The sequence below is a fragment of the Mchenga conophoros genome, linkage group LG20 (genome assembly GCF_057382185.1).
Source record: "Mchenga conophoros isolate Kocher_MC1m ecotype Shallow Benthic linkage group LG20, M_conophoros_male_GT1.1, whole genome shotgun sequence".
NCBI classification, from domain to species: domain Eukaryota; kingdom Metazoa; phylum Chordata; class Actinopteri; order Cichliformes; family Cichlidae; genus Mchenga; species Mchenga conophoros.
The window spans coordinates 20,185,180-20,212,863 of record NC_140545.1 but is presented as its reverse complement, the minus strand read 5'-3'; the positions used below and the strand labels follow the sequence as shown (position 1 = coordinate 20,212,863).

Here is a 27,684-nt window from a genome sequence, read left to right as displayed (position 1 = left end):
GAATGCCAAAATTCCTTCCTTAGTTAGTTAGCAAAGACGGAAAGAAGAATCCGGGGGTAGTCTGCAAGAAACGGCATGTAGTTTACACCAAGCGTGTTACTTACAGTTTTTGTCGCTCGCCGTTGCTTTGCTCTGCTTCTTCACCGGAAAACTGCTTTTAACGTCCAGCCAACATCATGTTCCTGCGCGGATCTAAAAAGCGACGGTCCAACCGCTCGGTAGGTGCCTATTTTATTTTTTGTTTTTCCCGTACATTTATACCTTAATAACTTTCAAGGTCATTTTGAATATCATCATCTTTCAGCACAAGGTAGCGTTTGGAGTGATTTAAAGCTTCCGAAGCATTTTCATTGTAAAAGCAGGCGTGAAATGAACTTTTAGTACATTGAAATCCAACGCAGAAAGCAGCCCAAGCGGAACTTCGTCCCACCTTCACCTGGCTTTTGTTTCCCTCCAACATTTTTTTTCCTACGCTCGAAATAGGACAACAAAAAATAGAATCATCTATCTGCCACAGAGTCCCACATTCTTTGTTTCTTGGATCATGTCGAGTGCCTCAGGTGTAGTCAGAAGGGTGACTGTGCGTCATCTTTGTACCTGTGCAGGTTAGGATGGGGTAGCTGTTACCTGGACGTGTTTATTACCTTTGTCAAGCTTTCATGCTGTGTATTCAATTATGTTGTGGTTGGAATGCTGCTTTATAAAGCAGCCTAAATAGTCAGGAGTTTAGTGACGAGAGAACACCTACGTCTGTTTTGACACGGAATATCTGGCTCCGCATCTCACCTGGACTTCGTCAACGTCCAGGTGAGTTCAGTGACTGTAGATCCAGCTACTATTATAACTAACCTATACATTGAAATTAACATAAAAAAAAGTATAGTATTTCATGTTAATTTGTATAAATACTCCATCGTAACACAAAGCACACACCTGTTCCTACCTGTGCATGTAATAACAGTCCTTAAGAATTAATGAATATCATGAATATTTAATGCAACACTCTCATTACACCAGCATTAGAAAAGTGAGGTTTAACTCATCTTACAGCACCAGTGTTAAACACCTATGTATATATCTTTGGGGTTTTTCCTGCATCTACAGGAAACAGTGTTGGTGACCAAAGAGATTTTGGTCTTCCACTAAAGGACAACCAGCCAGCCCAATATAATTATTTTTAACCATTTTTCAAAAAGGAGTTCAGTTTACTCTTACTAAAGTACAGTTTGTTTGCAAAATTACTGCAAATAACAGAAGAAGACATACTTCTGTTAAATAAGGTATCAAAGACTTTTCTTAACTACACGCAGACCAGTCATGGTTATGCAGTTAGTCACTGGCCCAAAGACCTGTTAAGCCATGAAAAATCCTTATCGTCTAACTTAAACAATTTTTAGACCTATGTGAGGCTCAGTAGGGATGAACTGGCTTTGTAATTCATGCCAGGATGTGAGATTAGAAATGATCTGCAGTTTAATTAAATGTGGTTAAATGGTTATTCATATTCCCCCTTTAGTGGCATGGGTTTCCTCTGGGTTAACTGGTAATTCTAAATTGGTTGATTTAACCCTCTGATGGATCGAGGCATACCCCATTCCCAACCTGTTTCAGCTGGGTTAGCAGCCTTTACGACATTGAGCTGGTTAAGCGGTTAAGAAAATTGATGGAAAATTAAACGTCTTCCTTTTCTTGGCAATTGAAATACATTTTAGTCATAAATTGTCATGTAATTTAACAGCACTACACAGACATCTTAATTTATGTTCTGTTGTTTTTCTTGTAAATATTCTTCAAGAAATCTTCTGCGTAAATGTGGTGTAATCGACATTGAAATGTGATAAATAAGTCATAGACTGTAGACTTTGCTCTCCCACAGTGCAGCTTTGAACACATATTTGAACAAAAGCCTTTTGATTTAGGCTGGATTACAAATTTAATTAGTGTACATGATTTGAGAATAGAGACTGTGTACACAGTAAGTAAACAAGGCCCTCAGCAGCGATTTGAAACTCATGATTTCCTTGCCACAGTGTCTCAAATAATATATTTACTGAAGCACTCAAGTGCTGAAGTGATAGATTAGCCTCATTAGATTCAAATATTTCCCATATGGCTCTCAAGTAGATGTAATATGTAAAGGAAAAAAACCCTACTCTGTCGTTCAAGATGGCGATCTCTTACTTTCCCTATTATTGATATAATGAATCTGCAATTTTATCTGCTAAGATATAACCAATTTAATTGTGCTCTCAACTCCTTCCCAAATGACAGCTTGACAAATTTGACTGTATGCTTTCTTATGCTACAATTATTTGGGATCTGAGAAGCTGCTGTCATAAGATAATGTGTACTGAACTTGCCTACTTTTTCTAGCAATAAAGATGTAGATGTGGCTATAGCTGAATTTCATTTTACTAAAAAATATTGAAACATAACAGAGGGAAAAGGGGAAGTGTCACAACTAGAAATCCCTTTAGCTGCCTTGGTTTGAGTCTTGGTGCAGTCACTTAATTCATGGTATTAGTAACACATGTGCTTTTTCTACTGTGACTGCAAAATCAGGGTTCAACATAACCCAGCTTGGGCCAAGTAAAATAGTATGTCGGGCAATTTCAGTGGCCTGTTCTGGCCAGTGACTGTGTTTTCACCAATTATAGTTGTACCTGTGAAGCAATGCCTTGATTTGCTAAAAGTTTATAATTAAAGTAAATGTAAGAGGAAAGGAAAGCGGGGTTTGTTACTGTCACAGGTAGCCAGGTGGTTAGCTCGCTAGGTGGAAACTAGCGAGCTAACTTCCTGCTAACTTCTAACTCCGTTAAATTAAAGAAATTCTGTTTTCATGGATGCCTGGATGTTAAACTTAATTGTTACACCTGGTAAAGCAGCAACACTGATCATTTTATTGAAGATGAAATAATTTAGCCAGTTTTTACCTCTCAGTGATGCTGTGGTGTTCGTTTGACTTTGGGACCTGAAGGGGACGGAGTTTTGGACCCAGATTACTCCACGAGGCTCCTGACTACGGTAGCCGTAATGCTCAGACAATCCATCAAGCGGTGTGGCTTCGTAGCTTACCAAAGTCATACTAGAACATTTTTTGACAGAATTTTGAGCCCCGTGTACCACATAAAATCAGTTCGAGGTCGGCAAGCACAACCAGAATTCATATATAAGGCACACCGGATTATAAGGCGCATTGTCGATTTTTTTTTAAAGAATATTAAAGGATTTTAAGTGTGCCTTATAGTGCGGAAAATACGGTAAACGTAGCAGAAAAGTGACAATGGTGCTGCAGGACTTACACACTCACTCACATTTACAACTATAAGTATATTCATGCAATTAAAACTCAGATCCGCAGGTCCCAGGGGACCAATGTGGGAAGGTGTTATGTTGGACACTGAAAATGTAGAATGTTTGAAGAGAGGAGCGTCCACTTAGCGTGCTAAGACCACAAAGGCCCCCAACCTGTGACCTTTCCTGTTGATGCTTAATCCATCCAACACCTCAGCGTTGAGGTCCAAAACCAACACTTAGTCATTCTCTCTTATGTGGGGAGCCATTTTTTTTCCACTACCTCACTCAGCCTCAGTATGGGCCACATGATATCATTCAGATGTATTATTTATCCTTTCCTTTAAATTATTGCATGTAACCCCTGGTTAGCCAGTGCTGTTGCATGCTGATGCCAGATAACAAAGCTAGCAGTCTTTCAGTTTGTCCATTACCTGGTTACATGCCACGTGATTAAACTTTATACCTACTTAGTGAAAACAAAGGACCTGATATGAAAAGTCTTGACGCCGCTCAAAGTGTGAACACATGATCCGCACCCCCCCGGACTTGTGAATGTATTATTTACTTTACCCACACTCGGTTTAGAAGAAACTTCCTATCACCACTCCCATCACATCCTTCACTCACAACACAAAAGGAAAACCTCTTTGTCAGGATGCAAACTTGACACTTTATCTGTGGTGGAAGCCTGAAAGAAAACACACACAAAACCTTCAGGTCTGTGTAGCCTTGATAAGACAATATAGAACTGACAGATATGATTCCATGTTCTTCTTTTGGCTCATTTTTAGGTCATTTTAAGCTTTTCTCAGGATTCCTAATCCTTCTTTCTTTATTACGTCACCATTGAGGCAATGCTTAGCTCTTCATTACTGTCTGCACTTAAGTGAGTGAATAGTTATGCTTTAATGTTGACCCTCTAATCTGTTTTGTATAGTTCCAGTAAATCAGTTGATAAATTTCACTGCCTAGGGTGGCCACTTTGATATGTTTCAGTTAGTTTCCAGAGTGGATATGATCACCTAATTTGTATTAGTTAAAATCGTAAGTTTTTGTTTTTATTTGTTTGAATGAAAAAAGAAAGTTCCAAATGGTATAATGTGTGTATTACAGAACTTTGTGAAGGCAGTTCACAAACAGTCGTGTCAACATCTCAAGTCTCAATAAAGTTTAAATCATGTGTAATGGGTCTTGAGTCAAACACTCACAAAGCATGTGAGTGTTTGAATCAAGCAATCTGCAATTAGTTGTGGCAGATTGCTGTGCCCTCCTGGAGACTCGTTCTGCCACAACTGATTGGGGAGTAAGTTGAAATAGAAGAAAGGAAAGAGTGTGTAGAGAGACAAGGACAAAAAATAAACTATAGGAGAAAGAAGACAAACATTCATGACATGAAAATTTGAAAAGTTGAGAGAGAGAAGAAGAAATGTTCATTGGTTCATGGAACGTCTCCCAGCAACCTATAGCAGCATAACTAAGAGATGGGGCGGGTTATCAAAACTTTTGATAAAATAAAACCCCCAAATATTTTGTTTATAAACAAAAAGAGACAAATGTTCACACTCTGTGGCTTTATATAAACAATCCATAAACTGATTGGAGGATGTAATCACCTTGGTATCATCCATTAGCAGGTTATGGAGCTGAGCGACTTAACCATTTTTTTTTGTGTTATTAAACTGGGCACGACAATATAGGATAGCAACTCTTCAATCATAAGTCAGACCCTTCCTAAAGCATATTCTGGTTAATCGTTTTGTTGTCGTTGTTTTTTTTTTTCACAATTTCTCAGTAAGACTTAAAACTGAATATTTAAGACATAAGGTCATCGGAAAAGTGTTTACTGAGGTCACAGATCAAAGTTGGAGAGGCACGCTTTTATATACACATTCATGCAACTGCACATGTTTTTGCAACCAGTCACCCAGTGCTGCCCAGTAAACAGACTATGGGTTTCATTCACATCTGCATTGTTCTTGAAAGTTACGTAGACTTAGAGTACAAAATCTCTGTCCAATTTTGTAGTGTTGGCTCTCCATGTCTGTTGTTATTGGGGCTGAGAGACTATAATGTTTGTCAAATTACTTGTGTTACACCTTCAGACAAGTGCAACAAACGTCAAGCATCGGTTTCACTGGTTTCTCTTACGAAAAGTGAAAACATTTTTAAATCTGTTTTCTATTCCTCTGTGATGTTGATGTCACTTCTTAAAATTGGCCAGCTAAGCAGTTTTTTTTTGTGCACCGGCACAAGAAACTTTGTTAATCAATTTCTGCTTTGCTTAAAATATCAAAAGGGTGTCTGAATGGAGAGAAATTACAGCGAAAGCATAAACATATAAAGTGTCATTTAATTTCTTAACTCTTTGAATTGAAAAGTAGTAACACCCTGTAGTATCCTGAAGTGTAATCATATCAGGTCAGCTACAATTTCCAAAAGCATTTTTATCCTGCAGCTATTCACTTTCATTCGCTGAAACCTTAATAAATGCAATATGTAGGGCTGTGTTAGATGTACAGACCTTTTTTTTTAGTGTGTGCCTCCAGGGCTCGGTCTGTCACTTTGTCAGTGCGACATCTCAGCCGTTCCTTCCAAAGGAAATAACAACTGAAAGGTTCAGTCACCCAGAAATCATCTGAACGCTTCATTTAACCCGTCTTGTCACTTTTCATACCTGGCTTTGCTAACAGCAGTCCAAGCCTAATTTGGCTTGGACTGCTGTTAGCAAAGCAAGGCAGCGTGGAGTAAAACTGATCCCAGTGTGTGTCATCGTGTTCTTTTTAAATGGCAAAGCTTTAAAAAAGGCATGCAAATTATAACTCATACAGTAGTTCTGGATTAACTAGTTCCCACGAAGCTCTGTGCTGTCATTAGTGAAAATACCTCAATATATCAACCCTAAAAACAGCTACATAACTCCTCAAACCATCAAATTTTTTAAAATTGAAGAAACTTTTTTTTTAGTTTAAGCCTCTGTGGTTTCTTACTCCACTAATAATATACTTTCAGCCCTCAGATGTCTGTTAGATAAGCGAAGTATCCTGATTACTAGTCAAAGTAATGTGCTGCAGTTTCTGAGATGGCTCATAAATATCTCAGCTTGGGAAAACAGGCTTAACGTGAACAACAATGATTATGTGGTTAGTGTGGCCTGAAAAATAAAGACAGGTGAACAGGCACGCACAGGTACCGTGTTGTATCACATATCTGCATTTTATTACTTCGCTTGTTAAACTCAGTGGTGTTGTTGTTGTTTTTTAATGTAGAATTTCAAACCAGTTGTGGCCAAAAAAAGTAAGAATCTCAGCAGAGGGAAAAACACTTAAGTAGCTTCCTTTTTGTTTACCAACCTGGGAAGAACTGTAAGCTTTCCCCTCTGTCAACAGTAAGTTCTTCTCAAATAAGATAGAGGTTGTGTATATTAAAGGACTAGAGAAAAAAAGGTAGAGACAGAGTAACTATACTGAGAGGGAAAGGGTGCAGCTCTCATCCTGTGTCTGCTTCCTTCCTCCCATCTCTAAAAAGAGCTTTGTGTATGCAGTAAAGCTGCAGCAATAGAACTGAGATATGAAGCGGCTGATTTAGTGCTAAGCTGCGGAGTTGCCTTCAGCAATGCTCAGTCAGCATATTTGGCAGGAGGAATATTTGGGATTTAACTACCTGTCATGTATTCCTCCATATATTTCTGCAAAACAAAGAGCTTTGCTTGAACTCACTGTTGAGTTTAATATGTAACTGTGTGGCTGAGCTGAGCTCAAGTAAACAGGTTTTGTAAGAGGATCGTTATGCCAAATTATGGGTATCACTTACCATTGTGTGTGTGTGTATTTTGTAACCTAGAAAATTAAACACCCACTGCTGCATTGATTAAAAACACAAACAGCTATAAGAATACTTTATTATGTACAGGCATGGCGTACCGGAGCACACAGTATCTACTCAAACTATCAGTGATGTTAGGTTTATGTGCCTTAAGTACAGTGTTAGTACAAATACAGTGTTAAGTACACATCACTGACTGTATATAAAAGATAGATGGGCTGGAGAATAGTGACCATATTTAGGCGAGTGGGTAGAATGCAGTTGTTGGGTAAAGGAAGCAAGCTCATTTAGCAAGCTGAATCCACAGAGCCCAAGACAGTTCTTTAACCAGGCTCTAAACCTGCTTTTTATTGCTTTTAAGTTGGAAGTATTAACATGTAAGTCATAGATGGTATAAATGTAGCCAGTAGGATGTGGCCCAGTGATTTCTTTGACCAAACATTTCAAAACCTCAGTATTAACACTTTGGCTGCTGCCATGTTGGTTTCTTTGAGTCAGAAATGACTATATTTTGGTGAAAGGGTGGCGTGCTAAGCTATCAACTAATGTTAACTAGAATAGAACATAGGCTATTCAAGGGCAACACAGACATCAGTATCTGCTAATTAGTCTGAAATAACTTCTACAAACATGGTTGAAAGGTCTGGTTTATGGCTCATTTACCTGACATGATACATAGACAGCCACAGCCATAGCAAAATCAACATTTTCACCTAAACTTTGAAAATCAAAACTGTCCATATTAGGGATTTCTCGTTAATATAGAAAGCAGTCTTGAAACTCACCCCTAATTCATAGTGCCCAAACCATTTTTATACCTGGCCGTTTTGTTTGCTGCTTTATCTGCACTGACATAACACATGGATATTATGTCTATCTCTGCCACTCCAAGCTTGCAGTATTCGGTAAGGTTTTGGTATAATAGGATGGGGGGTATTAATAAACTGGTTAAGACGAGTAATGACAGCCCACGCTCCCCCCACAAACATGCTAAACTAAAGACTGAAGTGATTGAATTTAAGCACATTCTGCTTGAGGCTTAGGTGGACTCGTTAGCTCACTCCGGCGTTGATGCTTTTCCTTCATGTCTAGCAAACACTCTATATCCTTATTCTTTTGTGTCTTTTGCCAAAAGGCACAATTGAATCATGTTCCAGTCAGAAATTACGTGAGCTAAAGTGATTTGTGTTTTTATTCAGCAGGAGGAAGAGGATCCAGACAGAGGCCAACCTTGTATGCGCTGCGGAGACCAGTGCCCCGGCTTCCGTGTCCATGGCTGGAGGTATGAACTGTAGGACTCTTAAACACTGACAGCGGTGCCTGTGAGCTTTGCAGGAAATGTTTGTTTCATACCGTAGAGTCATTTTGCCCTGCTGGACTTCAGAAGCAAAACAAAGTATAAAAGCAATGATTTTATGGCTGTTTTTTTTTTTTTTATGCCACTTTAGCTGGAAACGTGATTTATAGAAACACGACCCCTTAGCTATTTAATTGTTTTGCAAACAAAAAACATGTATGCATTAAAAAGGAAAAAAAGTATGTGTGTGGTGTGCGCGGTCAGTTTGTCAAGTGATAGTCATGGTCAGCGCTAGTGGTCCAAGTGGAGGAGCAGAGGAGTTTGCGGCATTTTAGCAGCCCTTTGCTGCCCGATCCCACCGGGCTAAAGCTATTACAAAAGCTATTGGGGTTTTTATAGCTGCTGGCATGAGGCCGTATTCCTTTGTGCAAAACAAGCGGCTTAAACATATGATGAACGTGCTTGAGCCACGCTATTATATCCCGTTGCTATTACATCCACTTCAGTGACAAGATCGTTCCAAGCATGTATGAGCAGAAAAAGTGTAACGTTATGGCTGAACTGCAGATGGGTGGACCTCAAGGGCAATGGAAAGCTACATGACCATGACTGCTCATTATATCACAGCAGTGGTAGATACAAAGCCCTGCACTGCCCTATATTGCACCTTAATTTGTTTTTTATATAATTTCGTGGAATGAGTCTTAAGTTGAATGTTTTTTAATGGGCAAAAAATACTTAAATTGATAAATGGCGAGTTAAATTTTTCTTATCTTTTTTCTTTTTTTGCTGACCCAAAAATTGGGGATAAATGTTTTCATACCATGTCCACATTGTGTTCAGAGAGTTTAATTTGTCTTATTCGTATTTTTTAAACTGCTGTATACCTCTTTTACTTATTTGTTCAGAGTTGTTAAACACTACCAAAGTCCCTCCTGATGAACAATTCAACCTCCTCTGTCAGGTCTGTTTTTGTGTGCTTTCTTTTGAGCCCGTCTTTCCTTGTCCTCTCTCTTTTAGTCCTTTAGTGTATATCCAGCTGGTGGGGTCTCTGGTTAGTCTAATCCTGTCAATCTTGCTAATAAGATTAGGCCTTACTGCTGTGATAGCAACCCTCTCAACCACTTCAAACCCCCCTCTGTCTCTCCAGTTTCTGCTTTTCAGTGCACTTTTCCTTTTTCAGATGGGACTTCTGTGTTTCATTACGCTTTAATGTATGGAATAAAAACAGAGGCTGCTCCAGCTCGACAAATACTACAAAGCTAAGGGTTACTGCTTGTTGTTCACATTATTTCAGAGGTTAAAGATTAAAGAATGAGTCACTTAGAAGGAAACTAGGTGATTCAACTACATTGTGCTGTGTTTGGTGCTTACAGACCCAGAAACTCTTGAGGATGATCACAGGGTTTGACACTGACACACAAGATTTATTCCTGATAATGAAGGCTGCATTTATAACCCCTAATGTGTACTACATGGTTGAGACAAACTGGCCTCGTGATGAGAGAATAAAACAAAAGGCAGGAATGTGTACTTCATAAAGCCAAAAGCCTGTAATTTTATCTTTTTCCTTTTTCAGTTTTCTCTCTATTCGGGTCAAGATAAAAGCTTAGAAGTTAGCACGGAATCTGAAACACGTGTGCCGCACTCTACCATGCACGTTGATCTGTTTACAGTGCATTTAATCTGTGTAGCATTAACAAAATGCTGTAGTTCATTGTTTACGTTTTTTCATTACTCGTTTGGCTGATGGGCAGATCCGAAATGACATTGGGTGAGCTGACAAGGATAAATGTCTTGTTTAGACATTGTAAGTCTCTTAGGCGATCCAGAAGACTGAAAACATGAAAGTGATTAAATGATTGAGATTTATAGGGGTCAGACTTTAAGACCTCGGAGTCTGGCACTAATTGCATCTGTCTAAATAACCAATTTAAACTCACACCTTTGCTGATGGAGAAGATCTTCCAAGTGACCACAGGCTCAGCTGCTGATGCTCGGTGAGAGGGAAGTGATCCATCTTCATCCTGAGCTTTATCAGGCACAGCTTAAACTGAGGTGGGGGCAGATGGTGCTTCCGCTGCCCAGCAGCAAGTGAATTGAGTTACTTTTGACCCACAGGTCCCCAACACGCTTCAGAAGTGTTCAAAGTCGCCATTGCTATTAGTCTGGGTGGCCATGCGGCAATTACTCTGTCACTAATTAGTGGCAGGGAGTTATGGGAGGAGGCCCATCTGCTTCTTAGAACCAGATCTGTGGAGAGTTCACAGTTCCCTGCTGCAGGTATAGATTATCACACCAGCAGCAGCATTTTAAAGAGTTATCATATGGCTGCTATACTAGACCCCTCACCAGTTTTAATAATATATGCTGAGTTATAGGTTCACTCACAGTCTGGATTAGAATTATTTATTTTTTCACCAGTTTTTATCTTTTTGTTTACAACTGTTTTAAGTTAGTTTCCAGTAGGTTTCCTCATTTCATTTCATTGTTTTTATCTTCAAAAATGTTCAGTTTTACTTTACGTTTGTTATTATGATATGGTTGTTACTTTTTGGATTGTTGTTAACTACTAAAAAATAATATAATACAAAAATACAAACACGTTGACAAATCGTACCTCTCAGCCGTAAAAGGCTGATGGGGTATTGTTTTTCAGTTTAATAAAATGTGTTTTTCCACACATGTTTTTTTTCTATTTATTTTAGTTAACTATAATTTGCTAGATAGGCTGCTTGAAGTTAGTTGTAGTGGGGCAAATTTGTCAGTATTGATTAGTCTTCTGATTATCTTCCTGATCAATCATATTGCCATTAAAGTGCAAAAGAAACAGGTAAAGCAGTAGTAAAGTAAATTTTTGTTTTCATTTCTTTGTCTGTGTAACCATCAAAATGAAAACATAATCTCTGGACTATATTATGAGCACCAAGTGTTTAGATTTAAGAAGCAACAGTGAGGTCAAAAATAGCTGCAGATTGATTTGTTGTCAGTAGACTAAAGGGATAATCTACTGTTTGTTGAAGCACCTCTGATGACTCGGATGCTGATCCTGAAAAAAAAGAGAAAACAGATCATTCTATTAAAAGATTGTAATCACGCTGCGTCTTTTTGAGCAATCATGTTTTTCCTGGTATTCATTCATCATTCATCATTCATCTTCACCAAAGTCGGATGAGCCGCTATGACTTCGGAGATGTGTCGTGACTTCACAGAGACCATGAGCCATGCTGTCGGTTTGATATATCACTAGAGACACTTTGTACTCATGCATGGCCATCTTGATCACATAACATTATAAATACTCCACTCTACAGCACAGCATTGCTCACAGGATCAAAATCTGCTCCGCTTATGATTAATAACTGCATACAAGCTACAGATAGTCCATCTGTTATGAATCAGTTACAGCAGTCTGGTCAGGGGAGGAAAGACGCAGTGACTTTATGCATCGTGATTGTCACTTGATGTTTCATATCTTCAAAGGCAGCGTGAGTAAATTGAGAGGCTTAATTGAAACGTTCATGGCATGTACACTTTAGCTTATCTTTGTGGGCAGATTTAAAAGTCACAGGGCTTGTGTGTACTTTGAGATCTGTGTTTGCATTTTGTGTAGTGTATGGTTCCGTTCAGAGCCTTTTGTTTGCACCTACTATCGGGGCGGAGGAGCGTGGGAGTGGGGGCTATAGGGGGACATTGAAAAGAGCTGCTCAGACAGAGAAATTATCAGATGGAAAGGACCTGCCAAAGAATATCCTGCTCTCACTGACAGACAGACGGCAAGGCAGTAGGAATCTACTGGATGCAAGAACAGAACAAGTCTGCATGGGACTCCATCAACAGGCCAAGCCGGACTAATTTGTCATGGTTACAACAGGTAATGGAGAAACCAGATTTTACTGTTAGGATTAGACAGAAAAGAAACTCAAATAATAATTAAGTTGGGAGATGTGAAGGAAAATGCTTTTAGATGATTATTGTTCCTTAGTCTGACTTTATGTTGTTTTGTACACTTTGTAAAATTATCTGTATAGTGTGCAATATGAGGTCATGTACTGATACTGCTGTTACTCAATCCCTCCTTGTACACAACTGGCTTATTATATATCGCGCATTACCTTTTGAGGACATGGTAACATAATAGAAGGGCGGCTTTATTTAAAGACTTAGAAATCAGTGATAGTGCAGGGTAAAGTTTTACTGGCTAGCCCAGTAACCAAAGGGAAGAAATTGTAAATCATTAGTTTCGTTTTTTTTATCTTTCCATTTAATCATTCTGTCGGTGGAAAAACACACACTTCTTATCTGTATGTTTTCAGTCAGACTATTAAGTTCATTTAGTATTATTCAGTTGCTATAGCCAGTAATACAAACAAAGGATACACCATTAACAATAACAGAATCAGTTTTACCGGACGTATCGGTGATTGTGATTTGGTTGGCTAAAGCAAGCTTAGAGGCAGAGTGTGAAAGCGTCATCTGCCATGTCTTAATAAAAACAAACTAACTTTTTCTTACACATGTAAGAAAAACCCACTAAAAAACTGCACATTGGCTTCTTTTGTTACAAACTGTTGAGTGGTGTGTTTCTTGTTTGCATGCAGTAGTTGCACTTGGATTAATGCTGCATTTTTCTTGCATTTAAAAAGTTTGGGCACAGCACTACATTTTTTTTTTTTTTTATCACCAGGATTTTTAACCAGTTTAAGTGGTATCATTGAATCAATCTTAAAATTTATTTAAGCGACAGACTTCTGTTAAGTAAGGCACCACTCACGATATGTAACCCAATCAAAAACCCTCAGTGCTTTTTGCCATTTGCAAAATAGCAGCCGACAGGGACCATTGCAACTCTCAGCAGAACCTGCTCTAAAAATGTCATGCAAGTATTTTTTGACTGGATGTTGTCTCTTTTGGTCGTTCTTGGTAGAGTTTTTGACTCATCAGTGCTCAACGTGGCGCTGCACATATCCAGAGGGGACAGAGCGCAGATGTGTTACATCAGAGGCTTGTGAATGAAGTAATAGAACAGGACTAGGCTCAGCACCGCACAGCTTGGTAAATGGCACTGCTGAAATAGCCCTCTGTTTGTGTGTTTCTAAAGTCATGATCAAACAGCTACTTGCAAAAGAGCCATAAAATGGGAATGTTTTAGAAAAGCTTCCTGAGTTTCTGTACGATAACTGCAGATAACCATATACTGGGGTTACTGCCTTTAGATTTATGGTTGTATATTTACAGGGCATTTGGAACATGTGCGTGTACCCCATCTTTGTATAAAAGAAGAAAGGCACTACTAGACACTACTATCACATTTCTGTAGCCTGTTCTTGATTTCAGTCATACAGTTTCATCCACCAGAACAGAAATCTTGCTAAAAAAAAATCACCCTTTAAATTAGTTTATAAATGTAAACAAATGGATATTTCAATGATCTGTGACAATGTGTGTAAATAAAAGACAAAACAGGGCTAATATCAGACGGAACGTGTTTTATCAAAGTGTAGCATATGTCAATAATTTGGCATGTGCATCTGTTCAAACAGGGACCCTAATTTGGTAAAATACCTGCAGAGGCATTTGCACAGAGAGGCATAATTTGAGATTTTCCTGTAATACCTTTATACCCCACATACTTCCAAATTGGCTCTTGTCTTGGTAACTGTAGGTTGCATGTGAGAGTTGGCACCTGCTTGTAATTAAAGCACTTGCTAATGCTTTCGTGGTGCGCAGACTGCTGGTGGTACTGGTGGGGTGAGAGGGTGGAGAATCTACCATCTGTGTCCCATAGTGCCAGGTCACCTGCTGAGCATCTTCATTCCCCTAACCTTTTATTTGCATAGGAATCCACATAAATACAGCTGGGAAACAGATTTGTGCCACTGTAGCTTAGCTTAAGCTCTCTTGCTGTGTTTATAATTATTTATATTGGTGCTAACTGCTTGGCAGCCATGTGCATAGAACATGCCAATGCAAGACAGCTGCATATACTGAATGTGCAGTTCTGGGCCTGAGAAAAGGAACTGGAATCCCATAGAAGTACTTCTCATCTCTGTTTTGTCAACTATTCAAGAATTACCTTGTGTTGGGTAAAGACATGCAGTGATTACTGGCTGTCACCTGGATGATTTTTATGAGGCAATTGATTAGAGGTGGAGTGCTCATGCATTTTACAAGCAGTTGTGTGATGGTGTGTGTGGGCTTTTTGGTCATGTGGGGGTTGGGCGCTGATATAAAGCAGCTTTGTGCCTTGTGAACTTGAGCCACAAGTGCCAGCTGGCAGACTGTTATGCAATCGCAACAGAGATGTACACATGCAATACATGCTGCTTATGGACATATTGTTCAATCTCCAGAAAACAACAACAAAAAACGTGACACCCACGCCTCACTGTTAGCCCAGGGCACTTTATTCTGACTCTACTGGTCCCACACACAGGCACACCCACCACCAGATTGATTGTAACAGTCTGAGGACAAGATAGGTTGTAATACGAGGCTGAGGGAGATTATTGCTCCCGTCTTCACCTCCCAGTCCTAACTGCCCCGGATTGACAGCTAAGCTTATGCCAATGACCTGATTTCCTGCTTGTTTGGTAGAAAAATACTCTGGATGTGCTGGCGCTGATGCAGATCCTGTAAGATCTTGGTGTAATGAGGGCATGAACTGGTCTGAGATAGTGATCTGTAGATTGCGTAGCCCCTAATCAGATTGTGACAACTGCTGTATTAGTAATTTGTGACGGCAGGGAGTCTCGCAGAGTGTGTGGGCCGGTTTGTGACGTAATGTTTCCAACGCAGTGTGTGTTCATAAATAATATGGTTATGCACAGTGGAAGTGTCTGCATTAATGTGGCCTAATCCTAATAAAAGTCTGGCTTAAATAAATGTTTAATATGTTTTAATGGTCACAGTGAAAAAAATCTTACGGATACATCTGAAATCAGGTTAAAAACTTTGTATTTTACACCTGGCCACTCGAAGATCCAGGAGAACACTTGGAGTTGTGTTTACCAAGATTTTTGACATTAGTTCAGTTTTGCCTCGGGAACTCCTCTGTCTCCACAGGAAGATTTGTGTGCACTGCAAGTGTGTACGAGAAGAGCATGCTGTGCGCCCGGTGCCAGGGCAGCTGGAAAAGATGATGACAAAGCTAGTATCTGACTTCCAGAGACACTCCATCTCTGATGACGACTCAGGCTGCGCCTCCGAGGAGTATGCATGGGTTCCACCTGGGCTCAAGCCTGAACAGGTAACAATCAGGGTGCACAAGAGAAGTCGAGACATAAATTAATGCTGTGCAGGCCTACGTGATGCTCATTTACTTGGACATGTTCGTGCATAGACTGGTTGTAAATTAAATTGCTCTATATTTGGATAAGTGGGTGTTTATATTCTCTTTATGAGGATAATTGTCTTGTCATTCAGGTTTACCAATATTTTAGCTGCTTACCAGAGGACAGGGTGCCTTATGTGAACAGTCCAGGAGAGAGATACCGAATCAAACAGCTGCTGCACCAGCTTCCAGCCCACGACAGTGAGGTAACATCTCTGCGACTCTGACTTTGGATGCTTTAGACTTGAATATAGGGGTGATGTGCCTTTTTTAGTTTAAAAAAGCAACAAAGAAAATCAACAACCAGCCTTATTTCTTTTTATTAAGCTTCTTTCTTTTAATTTTTCTTTTTTGGGTGATTGGTAGGTAAAGAGGAAATTCACAACTTTTGGAAAAAATAAATTATATTTTAATCTCTTCCTATAGTCATTTTTAAAGCCAGTTTTACAATAAAATAGTCTGTTAATCCTTAATAATGGTCCTTTCTGCTTCAATTATACAACAAATATATTAAAGAAAAGAATGAAAAGGTTTCACAGCTGCAACACATGAATGTCAGCTTTAACAGAGAAAGATATTTCTTGAAAATAAATACAGGGGACATGGATAACGCAGACTCTTACTTGCTATCTTTTGGTTTGGGATGAGAGTTTTACACTTTACTGTCATTAAAATAATTGACAGATAAATTGTTAATGACAGTCTTCATACATACATACTTTAGGTCTAGTTGTTTGAATGCTGATGTGAGTTTCTGTGTCTTTTTCAGCCCCAGTACTGTAATTCTCTGGACGAGGAGGAGAAAAAGGAGCTGTGTCTGTTCAGTCAGCAGAGAAAAAGAGAAAACCTGGGCCGGGGTGTTGTAAGACTTTTCCCAGTAACTATGACTGGAGCAATCTGCCAGCAGGTAGAGATTTTTTTTCCTGTTGAGGCCGACATAAAGTTATAAACCTCACATATGAAAGCATAAAAAGAGCACGTCCAAGTCATGAAGGATGAAGTCAGTGTAGGTGCAAGTAGATACAGGCACAGCTCAGGGGCCACATGATTACAGGGCTGTGGAAGTAAATTGCTGTGCAACCTGGAGCATTTACCATTTTGTCAAAGGATATACCACCTAACTTGCTTCCCTCTGCACCACCCCACACCCATCTATTTTTCCAGTGTGGCAGACAGATCTGCGGGGGTGATATAGCCGTGTTTGCGAGTCGGGCAGGACACGGCAGCTGTTGGCATCCTCAGTGTTTCCAGTGTGCCTCCTGCAGCGAACTGCTGGTCGATCTGATCTACTTCTACCAGGATGGACAGATATACTGCGGTCGGCACCACGCTGAAAGGCTTAAGCCCCGCTGCCAGGCCTGCGATGAGGTGATTGTCTCCCCAAAATCCTCTTGCTTTTTTTTTTTTTTGTTTTAATATAAAATCTCAGCAACAACAGTATTAAATGTTTTTAAATGTTTCCCACAGTAATGTATTTTATTTGTATACATGAGTGCATGCAAAAGGGGGAGTGTGCACACTTGTGTTATTAAAGAATTATATATATGAGGTGTACAAGGAAGAGTAGACTTACTTTAACAAACAATAACTGCCTCTCCACGGCCACACGCCAGCTCTATCATCCTGGAGAGAAGTTGGTGATGATAGTCTTTGTTCGTGTCCAAAGCCTGCGTGAGCTCAGTGTCGGTGCACCACCTGCTGCTACTTCTGGTTAGAGTGGCCTGCTAGCTAACAGCGAATCTATAGAGGAGAACAAGAGCTACAGTAACAGCTGCAGCCCAAGATGGTGGAGTTTGAGTCCATCCCCAGGCAGCTGAATGAGAATGAGCCAGCAAGTCAGCATAATGTCATAAAACATGACGTGAATGGATGAAACATTAGTGAGTTAGTTAGAGTTAGCAGTGACTGAATTTTCATAGTGAGGGCATTAGTCAATTAGTCACAGGTGGCATTGTTCTCTAACACAAATAAAAAATGCCAAGTTGCTAAATGCACTTGGGAGGCTATTAGTACAACTGGGAAGTTACACAAAATAGTTTGTTGATGTTTTTTTGCAGGTTTGTGGAAGTAAACTACAGTAGGAGAGAAAAACATATAGTTATGTTCTTAATTTTTTTGGACAGAACACAATTTTTGTATTTTTTTCTCATCTGTACACCACCACAGTGGATTGTAAATAAAACAGTTAGTATGTGATTTAAGTGCAGACGTTCAGCTTTAATTAAAGGGGTTTAACAAAGAAATTTATGTTAACTTTTTTTGGAATCACACACATTTTTTACATACTCCCCACTTTCAGAGGCTCAACATTAATTTTAATTTTAAATATGAATATTTGTTTCTATACTTGGATAAAGTGTAAAAAATGACTGCCTTAGGGGAATCAATGGACATACCAAATTCTGTTTCCTGCTTTTAGATTCACTGGCAGGCCTTTACTGCTGCTGCCTTCAGTTGCTGCTTATTTGTGGGTCTCTGAATTTAGTTTTGTATTTAATAACTGAAAATCATGGTCTGTTGGGCTGGCATCAGGTGACTTGATTTCATGTGTCCATTTTTTTTTTCCCCAGAATCTTTTTTTTTTTTAAATGCTTTCTTGCAACATCTAATCTGGCCTTCTTGTTCTTGATGGTTACCATTGTTTTGGAAACTCTGTATTTCCATTCATAAAGGTTTCTCTTAATTGTAGACTTTGATGTACCCATGTCCTTGATTTGCTTGGCTGGATGTTATGCAGGTGTTTTTCTTAACCATGGAAATAATTCTCATAAGTCATTATGCAGTTTAGTTGTCTTCTGTGGTGGAGCAGGTTGTTGATTTGGCCACTCGTTATGATGGCCTTCCTCACTTGCATTGACATCTCTTTGGGCCTCATAAGTAAATTTATAGTGAAAAGCTAAAGTACAAATTCAAGACTTTGAATCAGCTTCAGATATTATGTCTGCTTCATTTGTCATTAAATAATAAGGGACATAAGTGTGCATGACTTCAGAATATCCAGTTCAAATATCTTTCCTTTCTCATGTAGCCATTCCCAGATTGGCTATTGTTGTATTTTAGCGTTTCCCAGAACCAGTGCATGCTATTTGTAGAATTTTCTGTTGGTGTCTTCTGGTTTTGAATAGCTCATCGCTGTGAGTTAAGGGATTAGTTGAGATAGTTGACAAATGGATCTACCGCAACTGACCTACAACTGGCGGTTAGACCCAGGGAGTGGCTAAGCCTACAAACAGAACGGCACTGATTGGATATTTTGTACTCTGTTTTGTTAACCTAGTTCTTCAGTCTTCTAAAGTTTACTTACTTCTGTACCTGTGAAATTACCTCTCTGTCTCTCACTTTCTTTTAAACCTAGATTATTCTAGCAGATGAGTGTACGGAGGCTGAAGGAAGATATTGGCACATGAAGCACTTCTGCTGTTTTGAATGTGAGGCTGCTCTGGGCGGCCAGCGTTACATCATGAGAGAGAGTCGACCGTACTGCTGCTCCTGCTACGAGTCGCTGTACGCAGAGTACTGTGATACCTGTGGAGAACACATAGGTACTGAACTAAGTTTAATGAATTAAGTTTATAGTGAAGCCATGTTTTCACATTACCAGCCTAATTTGTATATACCAGCAATGTAAGTGTTTATTTGTCTTTAATCATTCCATCTTTTTGACGTCACTTTTTTATAATATTGCATAGTTTTAGCATGTTGTTATTCATCATCAGAGCCTACAAAAGGACTTATAATAATTTACTAATATATCAAGAAGAGCAGCTAGAGACTGCACACCTCCACCATGCCTGAAAATTAAAAAATCAGCATGCATGAATTAATTTAAAAAATCTGGATCTGGATTAGTTTGCAATACTTGCCTGAGAGCATGAAGATGATGTCTGCCTTTTTTAAATTGTGAATCATTTTAATAACAGCTCTGCATCATTGTAATGTGATCTCCTGTATGCTAAAGAGACCCTTTGTCTTTTTCATGTAGGATGTAGTGCTGAGTGAGAAAGGTGTTAGCTGTGATGAAGCAAAGACACGTCGTGATACTTTAAGCAAACTTTTACATGTATCCCGTAAGCAGATATTCTGATGATGGTATATTCTTACAAAGAAGCCTGTAATACACCATATTTGTTCTCTAAGGGCACATCACTCGCATCACTAATGTCAGAGTTCTAACAAGTAACTACTGACCAATAGTATAAAGTGTTATGCATTGCTTTTAAATGTGTTCTGAGGTAATAAAGATTGATTTTAAAATTCCACAGCTGACACACAAATATTTCCTCAGGTATCGACCAGGGTCAAATGACATACGACGGTCAGCACTGGCACGCTGTGGACTCGTGTTTCTGCTGCGCCCGCTGTCAGCTACCTCTCCTGGGGCGTCCCTTCCTCCCTCGCAGGGGCCTTATTTTCTGTTCCAGGTCCTGCTCTCTGGGAGAAGACCCCAATAACTCGGATTCCTGCGACTCTGCTCTGCAGACTAGATCGCCTCACCATAACAGACAGTATGGGACAGCAGAGAAACACCACAAGCTACAGTGTGGTTCTCCACTGCAGCCACTAGAGGGCATCAACCCCATTATAGCTCCTGCAAAAGACTGCATTCATACTGCAGTGGAAACCAGAGGTGAATAACGGTGGAGCTGTTGTGCAGTGAGTTCACATGGATTATGTTTTTGTGCTTATTGTAACACATTTATTTTCTCTGCTTCTCTCAGGTGTCCACTGCACGGCTCCAGTTCAGAATGGAGTTCCTTCACCCAGTCATCATCCTCGTCAAAGAGGCTCGTACTCACCTCTTCCACACATTCATTTAGGGAATGGCTTAGGTCCTTCTTGGCCCAGTGACATTCCACATTACAGTTTACTTCCAGGGAACTGTGCTATCAAACTTCCAGGCAGTAGTCCCCAGCCCGAAGGAGAGCTAAATGGAAGTACTGGACTAAGTGGTCTTAATTCAAGAGGAACCTCTACTGAAATTGACTGTAGAACTTGGGTGGAAAAGACAAATAAAGCTATGCAAGGTATCAGAAACCACTGATACTGGCATGACTATTATATGCTTCTTATAACCCTTTTTTCATTGTCTCTTAACTACAATATGTCTTCTATTTTTCTCTCTTCAGCAAATCCTCCTCAAAAGAACTCTCATGTGAACAAACTCATTTCACCTGACTCGCCTCCTCTTCCTCTGGACAACCCCTCGGTCCTCCCACCTCCCCTGCCCGTGAAGTCTCGTGACTTGTTGCCCCGGGATTCACCTTCACCAAAACTCCAGCAACCAGAGGACAGACCCTGTGACTCTCCACCCCCGCTGACTCGCAGCAACACAGCCAGAGTCAGCTTCAGAGAGCCAATCAGCAGCAGCTACTCTATGGACGAGGATGAGGATGAAGATGAGAATAAGGAGGAGCTGCAAGAGGGTGAGGAAAACCAGGAGGATGAAGATGAGGGGGAGGGAGGTTTCGGAAGCAGGTTACATCTGAAGAAAGGCGTCCCCCCACACATGGATCTGCTGGGTATGTCTTCAGGCACTTTGAATATTAACTCATTCAAATGAAGTTTTCTTTTGTGTGTGTTTCTCATAGTTACTCATTCTTTTTATTCCAGATGGATCCTCGTACCAGCAACGCCATTTAAGGCGAGGTTGGGGTCGTTCCCGCATCCCTTCAGACCCTGCTCTACACCAGGGGTCAGAGAGGCGATCTCGACGCTCGCAATCCGACAGGCCCAGGTTGGACTCCCTAGACTGGAGAGGCGAGAAAGACAGAGACAGCCGAGGCGGCTCCGATGGCTCTTCTCTGACTCTCCATCCGGGACAATACAAACACGAAGACTGCTGTTCTACCTGCTCTTCATCCTCAGACTCAGAGGAAGAGGGCTACTTCCTGGGACAGCCCATTCCTCTACCCCCGCAACTTCGAAAGCAGCCGCCCGAGGAGGGCAAAGACGTAGGCGGAGAGGAGGGGAAGGAGGGGCAGAGGGACTTTGGCCTGAGGGGCAGCATAAGGCGGAGAAGAGCTCACAGCCTGGGTGCAAAGGACAAAGATAAAAACTGTGCTATTTCCTAACCACAAACAGCTAACCACGTTAAAAACACAGCATGTTATTTTTTTAGATTATGGTGCAAAGGAAAAACGAATGACCATCATCATTCTGATGTTTATCGGCTTTGTGACAGCGATGTAATGTCAGATCGAGATGACATGTTTAGACTTATCCAAGGGTGAACCACAGCCAAAGTTCCTGACTTAGCAAAGGGAAGCAAAATAAACCTGAGAGAAGTCACTGCCTCCCGTTGACGCCTCATTTTGAGGTGAATGAGTCATGCAGGCAGTGATGAATGGAGCAATGTGGAGTCATTATTTGTTACACACCTTTGTAAGTTTGCTCATACTTGTTTGAACTGAACTTTTAAACACTACCATAACACACAGTAACACATGTAACCTGGGGCCAGTTTTACAGACAAGCTCTCACTGTTGTTTAAATGTGCCTAAATGATACAGTGTAAATTAAAGTCGGGCTGATGTATAAAGCTGAGGGGCCATCTCAAACTGCACAGCTAACTGCAGAAAGCGTTTTCTCTTCCGGAAAAAATGGAAGATACAAAGGATGATTACTTTAAATACAACACACAAGTCAAGCTCAGGATGTAACCATCAACTCGCTGTGTTTTCTGTTTTGAAGAACCCACAATATTAGAGTAAGGTTCCCATATGAGCAGGCACTTGACAACAGCGAGGAGGAAGAAATCATAACCAGGATCAGGGTGGAGCAGTTGTGTGGTGCAACCAGTTTGAGGTGTGAGATGAAAGAGAAGAGGAAAAAGAGGGTTGTAGAGAGGTGAAGACCAAAAAAACAATAGAAAACACAAACAGAGCGCGGTTAAAAGTTAATGACATGCGACAATGGCTTATAAACATGAGGGGAGTGGAGAAGAAATGGTAATGCTCATGTAAAGTCCCTGAGGGAAGTCCTGATGTATGGTTCTGGATTAACCAGTTCAGCCTTAATTACAAATGTAGAGAGGGTGTCTGTCTCCTGAGCCCTCTCACTCCTGGAGGCTGCATCTAAGTTATATCCAACTGACTTAAGAGCAAAGTTAAGATGGGACAAAGACTGCAGACCAGGCAAAAATATCTGTTAAACTGGCTCCAGCACATTTTGTAAAAAGAATATATTTTTATGTCTGACTTACTGTAACCACTTTCCTGTGCTCTTATGTGCAATCTGTATGTGGCTGTAAAATACTACAGTTATACTTACACTGAATAGCCCAGTAGTTTGGAGGTGACGTTTAATGACTTCAGCAAACTGTGGTTGTTTCAGACTTTGAAAATCAAAAGTGTAATTTGTGTGAGTTTTTGGAGGTCGCTTATCTTTTTTTTTTGTATAGTTCAAATGAAACGCTGCAAAATCTGTAAACGTTCTTAAAGTCTGTACTCACTCGTCATTGGAGTGTCATTTATTTTTCTATGCTTGGTGTAGGTCACTGTTGTTGCTGGTTTTATTTGGGGCAAAAGCAAGAGTCTGTAACACCCTTGTGTTTCTCTGACTGTATGCTGCATATATGAGTAAATTTGTTTAACTTGCTTGCCTAAATGTGTGTACAGTCTCAGCACTGACCTTTGAACAGCAGGAACTGTCTGGATATAATGTAGAGGAATCATGGAGGGATTGGAAAAGTACATGTTTTGTGTTTTTCAACTACTAGTGAGAAATACTTACTTTTTTTTATTTATTTTTTTAAGCAACTTTCGACTTAACCTTTGTAACAGTTTCAGTACGTATTGGTGCTTTGCTTGCAGTTTCCTTGCTCCACTCTTGGATTCTGGGAAACGGTGCTTATCACTTTGTTGAGAGCAGATGACAGTGATAAGGTCACATGACCAAAAAAAGCAAGCCTGTGTTTTTCCTTGTAAGAGACTGATTGGACAAATCAAAAGAAGGGGGTGGGCTCAGGAGCAGCACACATGAGTTGTCAAACAGGTTTGTCCTGTGTGATTTGAAATACACGAACACACGAAGGAGAAACCCAGGTGAGACTGAGGAACTCAAGGCAACCTGTGAAGGTGAGTTTCCTCTTGATAGAAAGAAAAGCTTTCTTTACTAACTTGTACCTTCAGAAAGGCTGGGTGTGAGTTTGGCAGGGCAAGACTAGTGTGTAAGCCATTTTGTTTACCTGCCCTTCCCGGGTGTCTGTGCTTGGCTTCCTGCTTCACTCCCTTTGTCAGACGAACGTGCCAGCACTTGACTCGGAAACATCAAATTAGAGGATCTAATTCTGCTTGTCTGACTAAACTCCTGCAATTCCCATTGTGTTTGTAAGCCGGCCGGTTGTTTTAATGAGATACTGTAGATAATTTGAGGATCATTTTGGGGGGAACTGGAGACGTAAAAACAGTTAAGCCTGGAGCTCTACTAAAACTTTCATAACTATGTCAGCAGGAGTTTAGCCCGGCTTAGGCTGGAATGGCAAATATGTAGAGAATTTGACTGTTGGATGCAGACTGTTCAAGCAGCATAGTCCATATGCACCTACAGGATCTTAAGTATGCACAGAAGAAGTCTGACCGTCACTATTTATGGACTTAAAATAGTAGGCTCCTTTTTTTTCCCAACATTAATTACTCCACAGAAGCTTGTAGTTGGCAACAGGCTGCTATATTTAAAGATGAAGAGTCATTGTTCCCCTAGCAGCTGTTGGTGTGTGTGATCTGCTCTGTATTCCCTTCAGACAATAGCTTGTTGACAGCTGTCCTGATCCACCTCCCCATCACCCCTCACACACACACACACTTGTATCACTCTTTTCACAGCCTTTCTACTGACTGAAAATGAGGTTTTATTGTGTGTTTGTCTGCGGAGAGATGGATGACTGCGAGTAATTGTTCGGATCTCTCTGAGATGGCAGCCAATGAACTTGTTAGAAGCATGGGGCTTCAGGAGAGCGATTGGCTGCAGTTTGAAATAAGTGGGAGGGTTTGTGGTTGTAGAGTCTTTGTGAAGTTTTGTAGCTCCACACAAGTTTCTGCTTGTGTTTGAAGGTAAATGTTTTCTATTCACTGGTCTTTTATTTTGTTAAGCTGCTTTTCTTCTAATTTGACTGACACTGTTTTTTCGCAGGAAGTCCAAATGTCAAGGAGCTAGAGATCAGCTGACTTACCGAGGTTGAGTCACTTCAAATATGCCATTAAGGTGATCATGAGAGAACCATACGGCCACATAAACAGAGGATAACAGTGAGGACTAAACAGATTGAATTCCAAGGTGGCTCGGGAAGTGGACAAGGTACGACTGCCTGGCCACAAAATGCCTGTGGAAACGCTTCAACACTCCGTGAGGCAACCAACAAAGACTGCTGTTGCTCCTACACCCCCACGGTTGCGACCCAAGGGGCCAGTGGGGCTAGATTTCTACCAGAAGTACCAAAAAGCTGCGAGCAGACCAAAGCAGAGTGCTGTGGAAAGGCTGGAGGCAGACAAGGCTAAATATGTCAAGAGTCAGGTAGCTCTTACCAAGCAGCAGCCAGTCAGGCCTCCTGAAGTGCGTAAGCCTCTACTCAGCCCCAGCTCTGCCCTGTGGCCCACCAGAAAGACCGCAGACCCAGCAAAGACAAAGCAGGAAGGATTACAGCTGGACATGGAGCACCTGAGTAACCTCATCAGTGGAGTGAATGAAGCGCCACGGTCCGGTGCAACTGCAAAGCCAAACGACAGTAAACCTCCTTACTGTGCTGCAGCTGTACACAATTTTCACCGTCCTACTCCTGCAGGGGCACAGCAGAAAAAGGAGAAGCCGTGTCCGCCTCCACGTCCTGATAGGTTAGTTGCAGCTAAAGTAAGATTAAAAGCATCTGACCCTGCCAACGTAGAGAGCACGAGCTCTCCTGGGCCTCCAGCTGCAGCGACGGTACGGAGAGTGGATGTCATGCCTCAGGCCAGCCCTGTGAGGACAGCAGGCAGACGACCTCAGTTAATTCGACAGCCCCTTCAGCCAATATCTCTACAGTCTCAGTTTCGACCCGGCCCAACTGCTTCAAACCTGCATCTCTTTCTCCCTAGAACAACACCAGGTCATTCTCCTCTGAAACCTGTTATTGCTCAGTCAAAACCTGATACCTCTTCTACTTCTCCAGCCGAGACCCCAGTTCCTGCCACACCTACACCAAGCTACCCTGTTATACCTCCTCCTTCCCCAGCAATTACCCGTTTGTCTTCCACCAGCTCCAGGAAACGCCCTTCTCTAACCCGGTCTAAGTCGGACATGAGCGACAGGTACTCCCGAGCTGGGACAGAGCTGGAGCGCTTCTTCAACCTGTGCGGCTTGGACCCCGCAGATGTGCAGGAGCTGACTGGTTCTAGCTCTGACATTGTTTCCATGGCTCGTTTTCGCAGCGCGAGCGCTCCAGGGTCCGAGTGCGCGGCCTCTGGCAGAGAAGACGAGGATGAGGAGGATGAGGAGGAGGCTGGCAAAGCTGCAAATCGTGTTCCCTACGGTGTTTCTGTCATTGAGAGAAATGCACGAGTGATCAAGTGGCTCTATGGAATCAAGCAGGCAAAGGACAACTCGACAAAGAGCACCAATTTATAGGCTGGTTCAAGTCATTTATAAGCTTTGTATTAAAAATAAAAATGCCAACTTTAATATTTTTTAAGAACTAACTTGGATAAGACATTGACTGATGGAGCTCCATTACTAACCTGTTATTACACTGAAGAGTGTTTATTAATGGGAAAGTATAGTGAGTTTGTTATATCTCTTCTTTTTCACCATACTTAGAAAATGTGAGCCACAATCTTTGTTCTGAAGGTTTTTCTTGTGCTATTTTGACTTTTCAATGCTGTATTACTTTTGTGTGTCACAGCCAGGCTGTCTGGCAAAGATGTGACATTTTCATTTAAAAAAAATCACTTTGTGCTGTAAATGGCTGCCATTAAAGAGAAAATGCTGCATGAAAGTTGTTTAGTTCTCCCTGTTATGTAGAGAATGCAATGCAGATACACATCTGCAGGTGATGTATGAACAATAATTTAATGGAAAAAAGTGAGATTTCAAACAATTGGTGCACAGTTGGCTTCTAACACTAGTATTGCCCTCCCTTGGCAGACAACCATTTAGCAGACCTTTGGCATGGTTGTCCACCACCTCTGAAAACTCCTCTGATGCAAAAGCCCTTCAGTTTAAAAGGTTTGAATCTTCCATCTCTGATTTCAAAGCAATTCCTACCCAAAGGTATTTTGATATGTAGAATTCGCAGTTGTGTGAATAAACAAAAGGCATTAAAAACTATCTTCTACAAAAATGTCATTACTCTGCACCAATACATGAGTGGTATTGATTTCTGTCCTGAGATTATTTCACATTTGTGTCTGTTCTGCGGCAAGTTTTGGCTTGAAGCTTGTTTCCACCACTGAAACCTCTTTTTTTCTGCCATGAATAAATCAAAAAAAAATTCAGTTATAATCTCAAAATTTCTGATTAATATCTCAAAATGTTGGCTTACTAACTCAAACTAATGAAAAAATAAATAAAAAATGATGAGAATTAGTTTGAAATTTTGCCTTATTGTGGTAAATTTCTTTTCCAGTGATATAAACCACCTGACCTGACTAAGATTGTAAATATGGGTTTTACGTTGATACCCATATTTACAATCTTACCTGCATTTCACTGAAGCTCCACAAGAGGTCACAGCCACCCACACTACCTCACTCCAATACAGCACATCAGTACAGAAGTATACTGCAGTTACTGACAATGTGGTGAAAGCGGTGGCCTTTTTCCAGAGTCAGAGAAACTCTCACTGCAGCTGTGGAAATACAGTTCTGTCATTTTAATTTTAATATTTTTAAAACGTGTTCCACAAGTTTGCTGTTTCAAACAGATCTGCAGCACTGGTAGTTCTTATGCTTTACTGTTGAGCCACCTC

The 27,684-nt window shown here is 40.7% G+C and overlaps 2 protein-coding genes across 4 annotated transcripts; both read left to right on the top strand.

Moving 5' to 3' along the window:
* prickle3 (prickle homolog 3) lies at positions 1-23,354 on the top strand. Of its 3 annotated transcripts, none has more exons than XM_085259913.1 (11): positions 1-218; positions 8,322-8,401; positions 15,482-15,665; positions 15,842-15,955; positions 16,519-16,656; positions 16,914-17,117; positions 19,105-19,291; positions 20,035-20,376; positions 20,468-20,773; positions 20,876-21,268; positions 21,360-23,354. In XM_085259913.1, exons 1-11 carry the CDS (start codon positions 177-179, stop codon positions 21,818-21,820), a joined length of 2,451 nt encoding a protein of 816 aa, XP_085116039.1. In that variant the 5' UTR covers positions 1-176; the 3' UTR covers positions 21,821-23,354. The 3 variants fall into 3 exon arrangements, with proteins under 3 accessions (XP_085116039.1, XP_085116037.1, XP_085116040.1); XM_085259911.1 differs by having other exon boundaries at positions 8,319-8,401; XM_085259914.1 differs by lacking the exons at positions 1-218; positions 8,322-8,401 and adding an exon at positions 12,187-12,290.
* A 117-nt stretch (positions 23,355-23,471) lies between these two features.
* Positions 23,472-27,317, top strand: fam110a (family with sequence similarity 110 member A). Its single transcript, XM_085259922.1, has 2 exons — positions 23,472-23,824; positions 24,879-27,317. The coding sequence occupies exon 2, from the start codon at positions 25,065-25,067 to the stop codon at positions 26,343-26,345; it is 1,281 nt and encodes a 426-aa protein (XP_085116048.1). The 5' UTR covers positions 23,472-23,824; positions 24,879-25,064; the 3' UTR covers positions 26,346-27,317.
* The last annotated feature ends 367 nt before the right edge of the window (positions 27,318-27,684 follow it).